At 29.7% G+C, this 20,679-nt stretch overlaps 2 protein-coding genes across 2 annotated transcripts; one reads left to right on the forward strand and one right to left on the reverse strand.

Moving 5' to 3' along the window:
- Position 1: 1 nt before the first annotated feature.
- On the forward strand, positions 2–306 carry LOC113388560 (28S ribosomal protein S31, mitochondrial-like; the record flags this gene model as incomplete). Its single annotated transcript, XM_026625931.1, is given in 2 exon segments — positions 2–47; positions 50–306. Coding segments are annotated over 2 exon segments (303 nt in total), but the record flags the coding sequence as incomplete, so codon positions are not given.
- Positions 307–1,289: 983 nt separating this feature from the next.
- Positions 1,290–8,971, reverse strand: LOC113387526 (protein phosphatase 1 regulatory subunit 3C-B-like). The gene is made up of 6 exons (XM_026624855.1): positions 8,839–8,971; positions 6,439–6,719; positions 4,606–4,705; positions 4,209–4,524; positions 3,896–4,125; positions 1,290–1,410 (listed from the first exon to the last, which is right to left on the reverse strand). The coding sequence occupies exons 2-5, from the start codon at positions 6,623–6,625 to the stop codon at positions 3,985–3,987; spliced, it is 744 nt and encodes a 247-aa protein (XP_026480640.1). The 5' UTR covers positions 6,626–6,719; positions 8,839–8,971; the 3' UTR covers positions 1,290–1,410; positions 3,896–3,984.
- Between the last annotated feature and the right edge of the window lie 11,708 nt (positions 8,972–20,679).

The following is a 20,679-nucleotide window of genomic DNA, read 5'->3' on the forward strand; positions in this document are numbered from 1 at the left end:
AGGAAAGTTGTGGAAGTTTCCTATCGATAATGAACAAGGTTTGGAGGACATGGTGTTTGTTTTACAGAGCATGTGTTTATGGATAAACATTTGGAGGGATGGTGTCCGGAGAAAGGACCGGTTAGACATTTTATGGAATTGGTTTGTGTGGGTTTGTCGAAGAATCCTTATTTGACGGTGCAGGAGAAGATTAATCACATCGAGTGGTTTAGGGAATACTTCAACAATAAAATGGATTTGCTGAAGGAAGTTGGAGCTTTGCCAAGTAGTAGTGTGAAACAGGAGACTATAAGAGAATTAGAATAGAATAGTATTTTATATTATTATTAAAATAATAATTTAGTCAGTTTTACACTAAAAAACTAATATAAAATGTAATCTTTATATACATATTAATATAAAAGTATTCATACTTGTATATATTAATATAAATCTGAAAAATAGCAAAATATTTTCAGGCAATCTCTAAAATTTTCAGAGTATCTACAACACAATTTTAACACAACTTAAAATATTTTCAGCATTTTCAACAAACAATTCTCACTTGGTCTTTTTCTATTTACTCGTTTAATGCAACCTTTGTAAGAAGTCTCATTAGAAGTTTGACTTAAAAAATAAAACCCCAATTAAAAATATATCCATATATGTATTTAAAATTCAGTCTTTGCATATTGAAAACGATATGGCATAATCCTACACTTAAAAATAAAATCTTACACTAAAAATATAATATTTTAATGACTACAATAAAATAAAAGTAACATGTAATAACAAATGATGCTCGACAGGTACAAATCAAAGTCTTCATTATATAATTAAATATCGATAACAAATTTTGTACCATCATAAAAATTAATATGTATTATTATAATTGCACCCGAGGAATGACCTAATTTATAATATCATAAAAATTTACTTACACATAGAATAAAAATGTGAAATATAAATACCGATACCATATAAAAATTTATAAAATTAATTATTAAATGTAAAATGTTACAAAATTAATTTTTACACAAATCCAGTAGGAATAACAAATTATAAATTAGGATAAATAGTATGGTAAATCTAGTTTTACTTCAAGGGGGCTTGACCAGCTATTTTAATATGTAAAATATAAAATATAAATATATAATATATATATATATATATATATATACAAAAGTTCACATTATAATTATCACAGCTCACAAGGAAGTTCACGTTGTTATTGTTATAGCACTATTTTTATTTATATATATTTCACTTCTTATTAAGACTAGTTCATTAATTATATTTATTAATATCGACTCGTGTTAACGTAGACTTTGAATTATTCAACATTTTATAAATATATTTTTTATATCGAGTGGCACTTTGAATTCACAGTCTTCTTTCTTATTTCTTCGTTTTATGTTCAATTTATAAGTTCTGAAAAACAAAAAAAATAGTACATATAAATGTAGAATGTCTAATTATGTGTAGAAGTATGATAAATTCTCAGGTAGCTGGTTAAATATTTCAGGCAATATTAAATATTAGTTTTTGAGATATTCAGGGTAATAAGATCTCAGCACTGAGATAACTAGATAAATTAATAAGATTTATGTAGATGTGATGAACAATCAGGCAAGTGAAAAACAACAGATGAACAATCAGGCGACTGGTTGGATATTCAGGTAAAAACCCAAACACTCAGCTAATCTAAATACTCGTTAACTGAATAAATAGTTGGACAACTTAATAAATAATCAAGAAATTGCATAAATAATTTCTTGAACAAGTCGTTAAATCCTCAGTAAATTTCTTACATACAAAAAAATTCCGTAAATAAAAATTATTATTATTATATAAACTCAGGCAATCCAATAAATACTCAGGCAATTCGCTGAATTCTTGGGGAAACCACTAATGAATACTTAGAAAGTTTGCCGAATACAAAAATTGTTGCCCCAAATACTCGTTGAATTTTTTAAATATATAAATAATTTGCAAAATATATAAATAATTTCCAAATACTTCGACTAAGTACTTCAAGCAATTCGCTATGTACTCAGGCAATTCGATAATTTTTAGGTGAAATCGCTGAATGAAAGTTTGCCAAATACAAAAATGATGCCCTAAATACTCAGGCAATTCGCTAAATACATGAATAATTCCCAAATACTTCATCTAGTTAGTCAGGCAATTCGCTAAATATTCAGGCAATTCGCCATATATTCAGGCAATTCGCTAAATTCTAGAATGGGAGTTTGCCAAATACAAAAATGATGCCCTAAATAAATACTCAGGAAAATCGATAAATTCAATCAATTTGAATAATTGAATAATTTCCAAATGCTTCGTCTAGTCACTCAGGCAATTCGCTAAATTCTAATTCCTCACGTAGTCAGGTAATTCTTCAAGTTCTCAGGAAATCCTCTAAATACAAAAATAATTCCCAAATACTCCGGCAATTCCCTAATTTCTATGGCAATTCGCTAAATACTTAGGAAGTTTGCTAAACACAAAATAATCCGCAAAAAACAAAATTTGGCTAAGTACTCAGGAAATCCTCTAAATACAAAAATTCCAAATACTCAGGCAATTCGCTAAATTCTAGGTCAATTCGCTAAAAACTTAGGAAATTTGCTTAACACAAAATAAACTCCTAAATATTCAGGCAATTCCTGAATTTTAGGCCAAGTACTAAAAATTCTTCTAAATACAAAAATAATTTCCAAATACTCAGGTAATTCGCTAAATTATGAGGCAATTAATTGGACAACTGTATGAATAATCAGGCAACTTGAAAAATATCCCGGGCAGAAATATTCAGGCAAATAGATATATTCAGACAACTAAAATATATTCAGGCAACTAGAGGCATATTCAAGCTACTGGTTAAATATTCAGGCAACTGGAAAATTTTCAAGCAACTCGTAATATACTCAGGTAACTGAATAAATTAATGGATTAACTGCATGAATAATCAGGAAACTTGAAAACTATGCAGGTGACTGCAGAAATATTCAGGCAAATAGATATATCCAGACAACTAAAAATATCCAGGCAACTAGAGGCATATTCAAGCTATTGGTTAAATATTCAGGCAACTTAAAAAAATATAAATGCAACTGGAGGAAAACATGTTCAGGGAAATGGAAAAATCTTCAGACAACTCGTTATATACTCTGATGGTTAACTACATAAGTAAAATAATGGATAACTACATGAGTAATCCGACAACTTGGAATACATCCAGATGACTGCAGAAATATTCAGGAAAATAAATATAAATCAGCAACTAATTAAATATTTAGGGAACTGGAAAAATATCAAGGCGACCTAAAAAATAACCAATTGATTCAGATAATGTATCAGGTGACTGCAGAAATATTCAAGCAATTAGATATAAATCAGTAACTAGTTAAAAATCAGGAAACTGGACAAATATCTAGGCAATCTGAAAAATAACCAGTTATTTCAGGTAATGTAATAAATAAGCAATATTAAGGATAAATGAAGAAACAAGACTTCAGGCATCTAAGTAAGTACTTAGGCAACTAAACAGGCACTCAGATTTATCCAGAAGTAATAAATACTCAGGCAATTAGATAATTAATTGGACAGCTTGATAAAAACTTACAGATAACTCGATAATTAATCTTTTTGAGTAAATACTCAGGCTAAATAAATTTAAACAATTGTATAAATAACCGTTCAATCGGATAAATAGGATAAATTTTAGCAATGTGATAAATTCTCAATATTTCATACCAGGAATGGTGGCAATATTTGCCCATTCTGAAAATGCACCTAGTCTACTGAATAAGTACCAAGTCAACTGGATTTACTCAGGCATTTGCAATCAAATTCATACTTTCTAAAAAGAAATTCTACTCCCACTTTTTACTTCCATTTTCTGTAAACTTACTTTACAATAAAGGGGCCTCCACATCGCCTACTTCATCTCCAAATGGTATTAATAAATAATTGACCGGTCTCGCTTTTCAACTATCTCGGTCACCAATATGGACAATTATTGTCGAGGTGCTGCCAACTAGCAAACTCGCTCCAAGAGCCCCCATTCATGGAAGCGTAAGTCGCCTCTCGAACTTTGTCCGAAGCCTTCGGACTATCCGCTAATTTGCTCATTGTTATCACCTGGGAAAAGAAAAATGGTAATAGACAAATAAACAGGAGTTTAATCACAACAATCAAGAATTCCTGGTTTCATCATCTCTTACATTCTGCTGTCTCCTCTGTATCACGTAATTCCTTCCACTGTTATTGTCCCAGTACTCTCCTCCTGCACACCTGAACCTCAAACAGAATTCGACTCGGTCGCAAAACACGACTCCAGTATCAGAATTCTTCAGATTTCTATCATCACCAAGAGTCATTCTAGCCAATTGAGTAGAGATATTAGTGTTGCCTGATTTCTCAGCTGAAGGGTTGCCTGATTTTGCAACCGTCGGCAGAAGCAACTCGAACCTAAAAGTGTCGTGCAAATGGAAAGCGGACGATGGTCCTGTCTTGGCAGATGCTGATGTGGGGACATGGCTGGAAAGAATGAATTTAATATTTTATTTGGAGAAATATAAAACTGATTTTTTGGATCGGAATTGGATGTTCTGTTATTACCTGCACGTTTCGTCTTTGTATGTTTTCCATCCGTCTGTGGTGTACCGGATGATGACATCTTTGTGGTAGTCAAGATTGCGGACTTTTACGGTACCGACGGCTAAAAAATAAATAAAACTAGTTGGTATTGGTATTTAGCCTTGAGGCAAGTTACACGAACTTCCCGATATGCGTAAATAATTGACTTAATCAATAAAAATAAATTAATTTATGAGCGATTAAAAGTATTCCGAGTAGATATATTACACATAATTAAAAACGAACAAACACGTTAACTCGGAGTATTTTCTAAAACCAAATTTTCAAAATTCAACAATTTTTATAATTGAACCAGTTACCGTAGGACTATAATAGTTTAGTATGTTCATTTAATTTATGTCTAATTTTAATTCTAACAAACGTCAAAAAAACTACTCATTTTCTCAAATTTTGATAAATTTTTAAAATTATACTACTTGTTGTAAGGCCGTAATAATTCAGAAAGTTCTATAAGACCATGGTATGTATCGCCAAAAAAAGTTCCATAAAATATCGGCTTACATTTGTTTTTAACATTAATTACAAGAAAACGGTAGATTTTACAGTTTTACAGGTAATTACAAGAAAACGGCTCCGTAGATTTTCACCTAAAACTAATCAGCATGATTCCCAACTAATATCTTTCGAACAGTTTTTGATTTTAAAATCGATTCGGTAGTTTGAACTTAAATGTGGACGAAAAGTTTAACACTCTTTTTCAAATTACAAAGAAACGGCTCGGCAGATCATCTCATAAAACTGACAAACTTTAGTCCTCATTGAGTTACATCAAATGGCTTTTAAATTTCTGAAATCGGTTCAGGCGTTTTTGAGAAAACGTCGATCAAAGGTCTAATTTTGACAAATGCCAAAAAAAGATATTAATTTTTGCAAACTTAGACGAAATTTTAAAGCTAAACAAGCTGTCGTAGAACCGTAATATTTTAGTGTGATCTACAGGACTATGGTATCTACCGTCAAAAAAAATCACGAAAATCGTCGAAATTTTTTTTTTAACAGTTCATTACAAGAAAACGGCCCGGCCGATCTTTACCAAATACTAAGCAGCACGATTCCCAACCAATATCTATCGAATGGTTTTTGAATTTTCAAAATCGATTTGGAATTGCGGGCTAAAACGTGGACGAAAATTTTTTCACATTTCTGCTATTTACAAAGAAACGGCTTCGCCGATCGTCGCACAAAACTGACAAACGATAGTCCTCATCGAGATACATCGAATGGCTTTTAAATTTTTGAAATCGGTCCAGCCGTTTTTGAGTAAACGTCGATTTACGGCAAAAAATCTGTTCACACACACACATACTTTTCCCTTAAATTTGGTCTCATTCGATTCAGAATGGCTTGAAACGCCGAGAAAACATAAAATTAGCGAATCGGACTTTTTGATGAAAACATAAACTTCTCCTTCGGGAAGTTAAAAATTAAAGTAAATAATAGAGAAAAAGAGGAAGTGGAAAGCATAAAATACTTAGGACTGATAATAAATGAAAAACTGACATGGACAGAACATATAAACAAAATAAAAAGAAAGATAGGAACATTAACAGGGGCATTGAAAAGGATCCACCCAAAAATAAAATACTAATTCTTAAAACGCAAATAATACCTATAATTTTATATGGAATAATATTATAGAGCCAAACAACTAAAGCAAACCTAAATGACATACAGAGAATAATGAATAAAGCCATAAACTACAAATATAGAAGACGAGAAGAATAAAGTAAAGTAAAATAAAAAAAAATAAAAAAATATGATTCTAAAGAATATATCAAAATCCATTCCCCTCACCTTTATTCTCGTTCCCTCCTGAACAACTCCCATCATCCTTCTTCCTAACGACAATATTCTCCAGAGCGACATTGGACTCCTCCAACTTCCTCCTGAAAGCCACATAATCCCTGGCAGGTTGTTCGAACCTAGGATGCCAACTATCCCTAAAAAGTCTGCGTCCTGGTCTCATTCTGATAACCGCCATCGACTTCGTCGTAGAGCCTGGACGGGATCAGATGTGACAAGAAGCGGCTGCTCCAGAACGGGGGCACTTCGGAGGGCTCCGACATAATCCTCACCTGGAGGAAAAGACTTATGGTATAATAATAGATAAAGATAAATAAATTGATAAACAGATAAATAATAATAAATTAATAAATAACCAGATAAATAAAAATACAACGTTAAAAAAAAAATCAATAAAGAAAAAATAATAAATATAGAATTGAATTGATAAAGAGGTGAGTAAGTAGAGAAATAATAGTGTGAGTAAGTAGAGAATAAATAGAGTTTATTGCTAAATTTCCAATTTAATGAATTAACTAGTGGTGTATGGCATTGTGCCTTAAGGCAAATTGCTGGAACTTTTCGTACCGTAATGAAATATTTGAGAAATTTTAAACGTTTTCAAATATATTATTACAAATACTGTAACTTTCATTATTTTGGATATCTTGTTTGTTATGTCTGAGCGAATCGAATGTAAATCAAATGTAAATCAATTTATCTCCAGAACATTAACAATCGTCATTTCATTTCAAATTCAATTTCAAAAAAAAAATAGTTGCCTAATTTACACAAAATTGAAAGAGTGCTCCCGTATAGTCACAGTCTAAACGCATTTGCAAATAATTCTATGCGACATTTTCACTTATACTGTGCCCACCTCGGCGGCATTTTCAATAGTTTTCACCAAATTGGAAAAGTGCTCCAGTACATATACAGTCTAAACTCAATTGGGTAAACATTTGTACCAGAGTGGCGCTTAGACTGGGTAATTTTTTGAATTTTTAATCCAAAATTAAAAAAATATTTTATGGAAAATAAAAAAAGATGTAATATTTTTTTATCCTCAAAAGCAATTGTTTTGTCAATACAAGCAGAAAGTTTTTTAGATCATTCAAATCATTTTTTGCACATTTAGCTCTGTATCTCCGCAACTGCTGGACCTGCCTTTGCCAAAAACTTATCAGCACATCTCCCTATCAATAGAAATCGAATGTTTTTTGAACCATTCAAATCAGTTGATCCGTGCGCCCGAAAACGTGGACGAAAAAATGCGGACATACAAAACACACACACACACATACATCAATTTTTTCTGAGGTGTGCCAGTAAAATGTTCAGAAACCTTCAAAACGTCGAGAAATGCAAAAGTTTTCATTTTCGATTTTCGGCTTATTACTATAATACCCTACGAGAAGTTAATTATATGTAAAGGTATATTTAACTTCCCGTAGGGCAAGCTATATAGTAAGCGTAAAAAAATAGAAAATATTTTTTTTTATATATCTTTACGTTTCAAAACCTTCTGAACATTTTGGCATACCTTAGAAAAAATTGATGTATGTGTGTGTGCGTGTATGCATGTGTGTGCGGATACAAATTTTCGTCGACGATTTCGGGAACACCGATCAACCGATTTGAATAATTCAAAAAACATTCGATTTGTATTGATAAGGAGACGTGCTGATTAGTTTTTGGCGAAGTCAGGTCTAGCCGTTTCGATGATACGGGGCAAAAAGTGCCGAAAACGGTAACTCAGTTTTTAAAAGAACGGAGCGTCCGATTTTAATAATTCAAAAAACATTTTACTTGTATTAACAATATGAAGAATGATCAAATTTTCATGAAGGCAGGTGTAGCTGTTTCGGAGATCTAGTAAAAAAAGTAGAAAAATGCCATTTGGCGGTCAAAAATGATCATTATAAATATGCACATCAAATTATCAGATATTTTATAGAGATTTTAACAATAAGTATAAATTTTGTTTACATTCCTATGGGTTCCGTACCAATGTTTACCCGTTAGACAGCGACGTGGTGCTTACGCGCTTCGATATTTCGTCTTTATGCAGTTAAAGCAGTACGATTGCTTTGAAAAAAAGTTTAGGTCTTCCAAAATATGTCAAAATAAAGAAAACATTTTTTAAAAAAAAAAAAAAAAAATTAAAAAAAATTTTTTTTTTTTTTTAAATTTTTTTTTCAAGAAACAGTAATTGTTGGTCCAATTTATAGTTTCTCAAAAATCTTATTTTTTCGAAGTAAAATTTTTTCAAAAATGTTAATCGTTTAAAAAAAAAAAAATGGTACGGGAAGTACCAGCAATTTACCTTAAGGCACGATGCCCTAATTGCCTTAAGACAGAATTCCACTTACAGCTAGTTTTGTTAATTTGGTTGGATGTTTTATCTTTTACCTGTGTCAGGGCTAGTCCTCTGGCGTCTGCGAAGACAACAGTTTTTCTGACGCGCACCACGCGATTGGAATCAGGCGCGAGCAGACAGGAGCGCCTTCCCAAACCCACGAACATATTCGTTTTCTCTCCATAATTATTATTGTTTGTACTGGTGTTATTGTTGTTTGTAGTTACATTTGCGAGACTTGCATAAGACTTCCTGGTGCTGGGGGGCGTCAAGTTCTGCGTTTTTGGGGTCTGGTTGGGGTAAAGGTGACGCATTGACGGGGATTGGGAGTTTCGGTGCTGTAGGACTTCTAGGTCACCCATGGTGGAAAAAAATATGAAATATGAGATGTAACTATTGTTTGGTATTAAAATAGATTCAGGTGACGTCTGTGTTGCTTGTAGGTTACGTAGACGCCACGTGCAACGTTATAACTGCTTCTTGATATGTGTGGTTTTTGTATTTTATTTTATCCAGAATTTATTCTGTGTATTTGAAGTGTCCCAGACTTATGGTGGATGATCTCGAAATTTTTAAATTAGTCCACTGATACATTTGTATGTGCAAAGTGTTTTTGTATGCAAATCAAAATCTACAAAGATACTTTTGGATTTAGTGAGTCTTTTCTATTTCTATTTACTCGTTGACCTTATCATCATAAGTGCATAAAATAAAATTTTGTCCTCCTCATTAAATGCATTTTAGAATTCATGTTTATTGCCTCGTTTATCTTAATTATCTTACAAATATTTCACGTCCACCTTATCCTTTCCAGTTTTGTTTGTTTTCTTTCCAAATGTTTCATTCAGTTTTTGTAAATATTATTGAGAAGTCTATATGATCCGGTTGTTGTCTCTTGTTTCGATCATGGACGATCTGAAATAACAAAATATAAGATAAGATAAGAGAGTTAAATAAATTTGCGAGGATTGAATCATCGCAAGAGTTACAAAATATGCTGATAAAAATGTATAAATAATACATTTTATAATCGGTGTTGTTTTCGTTTTATATATTAGGGTTGGTCAAGTTATTTGGACATTACGGTACATCATGAATGTTCTACGGATCATTTAAGAAAACTTTGCCAAAGAAACCATAGTTAACTCAAAATTTTTATAGACACATTCAGTGGCGTCGAAACCGTGTAGGCTGGGTGCCAAAAACAATAAATGAGCCCACCCATCAAAAATTTGCTTCCGACGCCACTGGACACATTTAGTTATTAACTTTCAAGAAAATTGGGTTTATTCGTCTAGGATTTTCATGAAACTTTGCGTGGTTATAAAGATGACAGTCAAAACGATGTCCGTAAAATATTATAGGCCTACGAGAATATTATGAATGATTTTATTACCAAATCGCTTTACAAAATCTTTTTTCCTAAAATCCATAAAAATTCTAGTTTTATTAAAAAAATTGAAACACCAACTAGTTTATTCTTAAATTTCCTATAAAAATCGACTTCTCTACTAATAAAATCATAATTTATGCATGTTCTCTTCAAGTTGTAAGTCAATGTCATAGAACGGTTTTTTGTTAAATTGAAATTCAACCTTTCTCAAAGTTAATTAGACAGGTATGGAGATATTTCTCATATGTAAATATATATATATATATATATATATATATATATATATATAATTATATACAATAAGTGAGAAATTTCAAGTTCGTAAAATATAGTACAAGGCAAACACTGTTCATTATATTATTTATTTATTTTATTATTAACACTAAGCTGCATTTTTTTTATTTAGTCATCGCTAAATCAATTGTCATCTTATACGGAACTTTGAGAAATATTATTGAAACTTTCAGAAAACATGATTCAAAAATATTAATATGAAAAAATAACATAGGCAACGTCACACTAAAAAAAACAGTCATTTTATTTTAAACTGCCATTCGTAACAAATAGACATAAAATGGCGTCATAGTAATAAAAATATGATTTTTATACAAATTATATGTGATTCCTTTACAAAAATTGTTAATGATGTTATTTTATTAATTTTTACTAATTTTAAGGCGCTGTATAAATTAAATTATAAAATTTATATTGATCCAAAATAATTTTGATTATTACTCGTACAAAAATTAATTTATAATCTTCAGATTTTTATTATTAGATGAGAAATCAATTTTAATAAAAAAAAGTTGCAATTTGCTCAAAAATATGCGAACCGTGTGTAAATATATATATTTATGTTCTACACATGCTAAAATATTTTCAATAGAATTGCAATTTTCTTATCTAAAGTTCACCAATTTTTCATGTTCTTGTTTTTATCACTTAAAACAAGATAAGATTTCAATATACTGCATTCATATCAATATAATAATTATATTAAAATGATTAAATTATTGATAAAAGGAATTTTAAATGATTGCAAATGGTGATTAGTTATATTATTTATTTGACGCAATTATTTCTTAAATAATATTAAATTTAGAGTAACGTTTTATTTGGAAAGAAAGCGGTCAAAATAAAAGTGTAAACCTAACCTTAATTTTATACAAAAAAGCGTAATTCAAGTGTTTTACTACATAAAAATACTAATTATTAATTAAAAAACAATTTCAATCTTTAAATAACTTTGACATAAAAATTGAGGCCATTGTGGTAAAACATTTGTAATTTATTTAGATCATATTATTATTAATATAACGCCATTTTATAATACTGTTTTAAAACAAAATGGCTGCGTTCTTTAGTGTTGCCACATTAACAACATGAAGTTGTATAAAATTGATTGCTCAATTAAAGTACAAAAGGAATAAAAAAAAATACTTTAAATTTTTGAGTTGTGTATCTTCAATATTGATAATTTTAAGAACAGAACTTCATGATATCAAATATTTTTGCCTGTCATATAAAAAATACAACGTAAATATCGTAACTGGTTAATGAGCAAACTCTAAATTATCGTTTAACGTGTCAAACACTTATTATTAAAACATACACCAACTAAATCAACTTTTATCCTCCCATTCAAATTATTTATTATCAACCCATTAATTTTTACGATTAATGTCTCAAAATTCTTCAGTCGCGACATCGAAACTGGACTCTTTGATAAACAAAATGTGAAGCAAAAAATGCAGTAAACAAATAAATATGCAACTTGACAGATGCCAATAAACAATAACAATTTTTTTGCAGATTTTGCAACATCATTATCGCATCGAGTGAATTAAACGAAGACACAATAAACCGTCGAGAGGTTATCAATTTATTAAAAATATTGTAATTAATCTTTGTGAAAAACCGTGACATCAAAACCGTAACAATTGTTATGAAGAATGCACATATGAAGTTTAAATTTTAAATAAAACGCAACATTATTATTAATTATTATTGACGCTATTACAATGTCATCCGATTGCAAATAATGAAGAACTTCTTTACGTTGTAAACAAAACGAAAATATGTTAAATAAAAAAAAATGTCGTCTCGTCTTGTGTTTTAATTATCAAAATGAGACCGGGAATGCAAATATTTATGCAAATTAGAACTGTTTGAATTTGCACGTTGGCAAATTTTAATTATTTTGACGTCTGCGTTAAAATTTTGCAGACTTATGCCGAATTAACTTGTTCTATTATCTTACTGTAAGATGAGAATGCATTTTTTATTTACGTCGTATTTTCGTCGTAATTCATGAGTGATATAATATAATTTATGTATTAACATATTCATATTATTATCAAGGCTACACTTATTAATTTCCCATAGGGTAGTTATAGCAATGGGCCGAAAATCGATAATGAAAATTTTTGATTTTGAGTAAACTAAGCATCCGATTTGAATGATTCAAAAAACTTTCTGATTGTTTTGATAAAATAATTGCTTCTGGAAACAAAAAATTTCATTTTTTTCCTAATTTTTTTTCTCAATTTTTTTTTTGGGTATCGACAATAATTCATATTCTAATTTTAATTCTGGCTACAGTTCTAAAGCTCACTTATATACTTTAAATAAATAATTTCTACTTTGTAATTCAGTTTATATAACTCTTATAAATATTAGATAATGTTACAGTATTTATAATAATCTATTTGAAAACATTTAATATTTCTCGAACATTTCGTTACGGTACGGGAAGTACCAGCAATTTGCCCTAAGACACGATGCCATTCACCACAAGTTTATAACTTTTATCAAATTTCATTAATGTAACGCCATTTTATTCATTTCAAAACAAAATGGCTGCCCGTTTTAATGGCTGCCACATTAATGACGTGAAGTTGTATAATATTGATAATATAATTAATAATTAATATTGATTTCCCAAATATTAATAATTTTAATAACAAAACGTTTTAATATTTAGAAGATATAAAAAAGATATATTCAAAATATTTTAAAGACAAGTTATTTTGAAAAAAAGTATTTATTAAAATAATAAGTACTTCGTTGCTCTTATAAATAAAATATGCCTGAAGTCATACTAATAATTGATATTTGTGCTATATGGAGGTTACAGTATCAAAAATGTAAATATTCGCTTGTATACACAGCATAAGTATAACTTTTTGACAGTTTTTTGAATACTAACACATAGCGATCAAGAAAATCAACATCAAACAAGTAAGATTTATCAAAATAAAATATGTACACCGAGAATAGCTATTTATGCTTATCAGAAAGATGCTGTGTTACTTTGGTAACAAAACATAGATATATTATTCAAGTATAGGCCTATCAATGGGCCAATGGTTTAATGAAATAGAATAGTTATGTTACGGGTCTATTTTCGTATGAGTTGGTAGTAAAAACCGTCAAAAAGCTACGTGTCAGGCGTTTCACACCTACAAAACGCACATTCTTTAAATAACAATTTTATCATAAATGCATCTTTCTGATGTCTCTTTGATAACAAATGCGTAAAGTTAGGTTTTATGTGCAAAATGCCTGATGGCACAGAAAATACATAGCTTTTTGGCCATAGGTATTTTTACCAATTCATACGAAGATAGATTCATAACATAGTATTATCATAATATTTCTATTTTATTTAAGAATTGGTCTCTAAATATAGTTCTTTCCCAACTTTCCTGTTTATAATAATACAGGGGTGTCCATTAATCACGTGATCGACTTTTTAAGGATTTTTGGACGCCCCCTAAAAAGGAGTTCCCATTAAATCGTTACTATCGATAATTCAAACATCGATTAATCGATTTAAATTTCGTTCTCATATTTCGCATTCAAGTATCGTCGCGTAAATCGATTTGAACAAAAATTGTGTAGTCTTGACCTATGGCAAGACATAACAATTTATGTCGTATATTTTTGCAGCCAAGGACGGAATCGCAGGCGACGTGTTTATTTGGCTCGCAAATAATAATAAAATCAGCCGTTGTAATTTTCACATTTTCACTCTGAATTATGTGATCGTTCATATTTCAAGAAGTCCCATGTCTGAACCGTTACCAGGCGTACCGGCGTATCGGACAACCTGATATCAAACAGTAGTAATAAAAAATTTCACTTGAAAGAATTGATAAAAATATATATTCGTTATTTTAGAAATCTCAAGTTTTGCCTAACGGGACATTCAAAAAATAAATATTTAAACACTTCGAATTGTTATTTCAAAATGCTTAAATGTCTAAAGTGTTGACTTTTTACACATATGTGCATTTGCATCGGACGACGAGAAACAATCTTAGAACCTACTTGACAAAGTGTGAATGGCCTGAAAATATGCCTAAGATATACATTGATATGTATGTATTGTCGTCGTGGTAGGTAGGTAGTTAGGTAGGTGCAGGAGAAATGGTTCGTACAGGTTTACATACCGGTTTTACGTCCCATAGTCTAGACCGAAAGCGTGGGATGAGTATTTTGCTTATTGGCAAACACTTCCTATATAAATTCTTTTAGAATTCTAAATATACAACACACGGGTATATATATATATATATATATATATATATATATATACTAGCATACCCGGACACGCTTTGCTGTGGCTTTCATTAAAGTCCACCAGATTGTAATTTGAATCTGATCAGTTCAATACTATTGATCACTTTTTTTATATATATATATATATATATATATATATTAGAGTGGTCCTTAAAAGGGTCATTTTCGAATTTCCTTGCTCCCAGGGGCCCATACGGTTCCAAATAGATAAAAAACAATTCTCTGAAAGTTTTATCTCTTAATATTGAAGTTTAGATAGAGCGCAATTCAACCAAAGTTTTGTATGGAAATAGCATGGAAAAATTTTCTAAAAAGTCGAATTATTGATGATTAAATATAAAAATTATAATATTTATACTATTAATTCAGTTTTATACTATTTCTTTTATAATAGCAATTAATTTTTCATTTGAATGAAATTCGGCGGCATCCGAGTGGAAAGGGTTAATATATATTTTTGAAAGTTTTTCATCAATATCCGATTCTTGATACTTTAATTCAATTGTTTTCAATTTATTTCAATTTCAAGTAATACACATGACGTTTAGTCAAATAAGCACGGAAAGCAAATCAAATTTAAATCATATATCAATTTATCTTGATGGTTCCAAAAACATTGGCAACTGCCATTTCACAATATTGTTTTCTCAATATTCATAACTGTCAAATTTTATTAAAATTTCAAATATTTCAAATATAACATGTGATTTTTAATATTGCATTGAAGAACTGTATGTTCCTTAGAAACAACTTTTTATAAATCTAGACTCCGACTTGTAAACAATTTTAGCACAACGACTAGCACAATTTTCACTAAAACAAAAACTTCTTTTGATATCGAAGGACTTAAAAATCTCGTCTATCAAATAAATAAAATAAATAAATCGCATAAATCAAACAAATAAATAAATTGCTTCGACTGTATTTTAATTTACATTGGAGGAACAAGCCAGAACTGAATTAGACGTTTACAACACATGTTTAAATGTTTCTAAAAGTCCGAGACAATTTAAAACTATGATTGCGGACCACCTTAATATTTTAAAACACAATATAGACTTTTTTAATCCGGCTGTACTACAATTCGAACAAAATTTATTCAAACGAAGAATTATAGAAGGATCTTTTTTGACTATTTATAACAATAAGACAATAAATAAACTTAACACGCTGTGCGACTCAAATCTCTTTTATTTAGATAGCATTTCCAAATTTCTTAGAGAACAATAAAAATGTCGCGCAAAGGATTTGCAATTCGTTCCACACATGTGTAGAATCTTGGTAAAATTATTAGAAAAAAAATCTTTGCTCCATTATGTCTTTAACCAGTTTACGAATAACACATAAATTACACACTATTTATTTGTGATTTTTTTAAATTAATATTTTGTGAAATATTGTTTAATTACAAGTTCAATGTTTATGTTACACAGTGTAGTGCATTACCATATCCTGATACCATGGGTTATTAGAATTTTCCAATTGAACTAAGATTAACTAATTGTAAGAACTATTTACTATTTTATTTTTATTTTCACTCCGATTCAATTGTTTTAGTTTTTAATTTTATTTTTAGTTTCCACTGAATGAAGGCTAGGATTATAGCCGAAACGTATGCATGTAAAATAAATTTTTGAAAGAAATTCATGTTTTTTATTGATGCTATGCCCGATTATTAGATTTTGATAATATATATATATATATATATATATATATATATATATATATAAATTAACATCTATATTTATTATACGATCGTTTTCCCGTTCGATCATTTATTAGAGTCGTGATATGGCGCCGCCGGCACACGAACCGACTCCGTGTACTCTTCACTATTTCCTTCTGATGAAATTTATTTACAAAGATACGCCGGCACAATTTTTTTCGTATAAATTGATATTAATAGTATTACAAAAGAGTATATCCCCTCGGTTACTACACGGAGATTATCTGAACACGTTAATTATAGATGGAATGAGACATTTCTGATTAAATGATGCAATTATGTGATGTTTACTTACACGTTACAGATTGTGTATCTGATTGAAATTAGATACCGATTCATTATTATTACGTGTGTACTTCTATATTTTGTTGTACTATCAGGTAATACTAAGGAGTCTTTGCTAATAATAAGTTTTACATAATCGGGCAAAACCCACCGCCAGGATAATTTCAGACTCGAACCATACTCAACTTTTCTATTTCGAAGGGATAAAGATCGATGTTAAAATTTAATTCCGTTCGATCATACGAATGTCCAATTCAATAATATCATTCCAGAAATTCATAACATTGCTACAGCGATCGTAGCGCCTTAGGTATAGAAAATCTGAATTTTTTTAAGTTTCCGTAGAGTAAGTTATAGTAATCGCAAATATAAATTAAAAGGCGATTTTTATAAGTATTTACGTTTCAAAGGTTTCTGAATATTTCGGCATACTTTAGAAAAAATTGATGTATGTGTGTGTATGTATGTATGCGCGGATACAACTTACTGATCAACCTATTTGAATAGTTCAAAAAGCATTCGATTCGTATTGATAAGGAGATGTGTTGATTAGTTTTTGGCAAAGGCAGGTCCAGCCGTTACGGAGATACGGAGAAAAAAGTGCCAAAAATTGCAATCCAGATTTTAGGAGAACAGTGCGTCCGATTCAAATGATTCAAAAAACATTTCACCTGTATCAACATAACGAAGAATTGGTTAAATTTTTGACAAAACAGGTCCAGGGTCTTTCTAGATACTAAAACATAATTTTAAAAAATGCCATTTAGACTTCAAAAATGAACATTAAACATAGACACATCAAATTATCAGAGATTTAAAAAATTCAACACTTTTAAAATATTTTAAACTATTTAAAAATTTATATTACATTACCGAAAGTTTCAGAAATTTGCCTTAATGCACAGCTAGTTAAATATAATATATCTCATTCACACAGAAGTGTCTGGTATTGAAGGCCATACAAAATTTCTATACATAGTATATAATTTACAAAAATGAAAATCCCATAGCCCTAATCACTAATTTACGAGACCAAATTATTAATCTAATATCCATAAGGAAGAGATGATTCTAGCAACAAGCCCAAAAAATATGAAAGAGACTTTACTAAAGTGCCCTTTTGCATCATGCCATTGAAGATAGAATAGAAGGGCTTTAAGAACCCTCACCTACCTTAGAGCTCAGGTCTCTGATCCATACAGAACAATAATATATATATATATATATATATATATATATATATATATATACATATAAATTATGTATATATTCGTCATGATGTGCAATAATCTCGGAGATGAGTTCTTTAACCCACCAGATAGTCCGAGAGGTCCGTTTAATGGTTCGTGGAAAAAAATTGATAAGAGAATTTAATTGTGACATTGTAACTTCTCTTATCAAACTTTTGTTGCATGATGCCTCTCACCAAAGTTATATATAGAACAAAAGAAATAAATAAATAAATAACTTAATAATAATTTGCTATTACTAAAGCATGGAATTTTTTATTGTTCTATCAAATGGTATTTGTTATACATATATGATATATAAATAATTCAATGTTTTTGTTCAAATTTATCTTTAATGGTCTGTTACCGAAAGAAGTACAGGATGAAATATTAACCTCAACCTAAAGAAATATTAGTACCTTCGGATTGTCCTCGGAATGCCCTCGGAGCCCTTTTTTTTGGACGTACAAAAAAATCTAGATTTCTATTTCTAAAAGAACGCAGCAGGAAGACAGATATAAAATGTGTCAATCATTTTTAAATGGATATTTTTGTTTAGACAGGACCGTATTGGTTAAAACAATCTGATATAAATGAAAATTTTTATTTAGTACAAATGGATGTGTGTATGTGTATGTGTGTGTATGCATGTGTGGATACAATTTTTCGTCAACTATTTCTAGAATACGGTTCAACCGATTTGCATGATTCAATAAACATTCGATTCTTATTGATGAGGAGACGTTCTGATTAGTTTTTTGCAAAGGCACGTCCAGCTGTTTCGAAGATAGTAGGAAGAAGTGCAAGAAATGGCAATTCGGTTCCAAAAATGTTTTATTTTTTTGACGAAATAAAGAACTGATCATATTTTTGGAAAGGCAGGTCCAGCGGTTTCGGAAATACAATTAAAAACAGTAAAAAAATTGTCATTAGACATATGCACATCAAATTATCAGATATTTTATAGAGATAATAATAACACGTACAAATTTTGTTTACATTTCTATGGGTTCTGTACCAATGTTTAGACGTCAGACTGCGACGCGGCGCTTACGCGCTTACGGGCGTCTCTCAAACAGCTTCGCAGGGCGATTGCTTTACAAAAAAAATTATAATTTAAAAAAAAAACAAATTTGTCAAACAAGTCATTTAAAAAAAAAAAAAAAAAACAATTTTAAAAAATGTGTTAACTTCGTTCGTCTCCATTAACACACTTCATTTCTAATTACTTGTTTTTTGTCTCTAATTACACTCTCTACAATATTCACCTCTATATGGCGCTAACAAATGCACTTTTTTCAAAATTTTCAAAAAATATTAAAGATTTGCCTTAAGGCATGATGTCATGTACCACATCTTTTTAGAAATTCTTTGCGAACTTTGGTTGAAAAAGTTTTCTCCAGCCCTAAGAATATAATTTTCGGTTTGTCAGTTCGAACAAACCTAATAAAAGGTTTTTCAATAAGCTATTTTTTGAATTTTTGATTTTCCAAATAACACCACTCATTTTATTGATCAATTATGGTAACTTAAAACAATAACATATTAAAAACCAGAAATTCTCAATTTAATTAAAAATTTTTATTGTAGAAAATCTCTTATACATCCTTTATGGTGACCAAGACCGAATAATTTAGGCAATTTGTTATATTTACCTAACAATTAAGTATAATTTAGGTTCATAAGCCATTATAAATTAATAATTACTAAATATTTCTATTTTTTTATAGTTTTGTAACATCTGACTTGAATTTCTGGTTAAGTCCCTGTGTGGCGTACGTGACTAAAACATTTATGAAATATAGAAAGAGATTTCATATTCGTATTTGCCCATTAGAAAAATCTTTATTATTAAACGCCTCGATTCAATTAAATAACCTGTTTTATGAATAAAATAAATCATGGATTATATTTGTATTGATATAACAGTAAAATCTTCCAGAGGCTTTCACCGAACTCGATGTTGAATGCAATAAATGCATAAGTATATATATATATATATATATATATATATATATATATATATATATAATTTAGGTTATTCAAATTCTACTCTAATTTTTTACTGATAACATTTGGAAATTGTACAAAAGATAAGAATCGTGTTAAATTTCAATTTTATCATTTATATTTTGATAAAATAATATCGCAGATATAATTATTAAATTATATGAAATGTTCACAAATTTAGTGAATAAGAATGTCTTTATTAGAATAGCATACGTTTTGAGTTTTGGTTTGACCCATCTTCAGTGCATACAAATAATTCAAACAGAACAAAAAAATGACAAGCACTAATTCAGTTATAAGACAAAAAATATTATTAGAATAAAATAAATAAAACTAGTGGTGTATGGCATCGTGCCTCAAGGCAAATTGCTGGATCTTCCCGTACCGTAACAAAATGTTCGAGGAATATTAAATGTTCCCAAATAGATTATTATAAATACTCTGTAATATTGTATAATATTTCTGAGAATTATATAAACTGAATTGCAAAGTTGAAATTATTTATTTAAGTATATAAGTGAGCTTTAGAACTCAGCCAGAATTAAAATTGAAATCTGAATTATTTCCGATATTCAAAAGAATTGTTTTTGAAGGAAAAAGAAAATTGAATTTTTTTTCCAAATGCAAGTGTTTTGTCAACACAAGCAGAAAGCTTTGAAAGTTTTAA

Source organism: Ctenocephalides felis, unplaced genomic scaffold (assembly GCF_003426905.1).
Source record: "Ctenocephalides felis isolate EL2017-DRISC unplaced genomic scaffold, ASM342690v1 CF-g0.4_SCAFFOLD_03572, whole genome shotgun sequence".
NCBI lineage: Eukaryota > Metazoa > Arthropoda > Insecta > Siphonaptera > Pulicidae > Ctenocephalides > Ctenocephalides felis.

Coding starts and splice junctions, on each gene's coding strand:
- LOC113387526 (XM_026624855.1), bottom strand. CDS start 6,625: ATGGCGGTTATCAGAATGAGACCAGGACGCAGACTTTTTAGGGATAGT. Junction 4,706..6,438: donor AGGAGGGAACGAGAATAAAG/GTGAGGGGAATG, acceptor TTTATTTTTTAG/CCGTCGGTACCGTAAAAGTC. Junction 4,126..4,208: donor TACAGAGGAGACAGCAGAAT/GTAAGAGATGAT, acceptor TTCTTTTCCCAG/GTGATAACAATGAGCAAATT.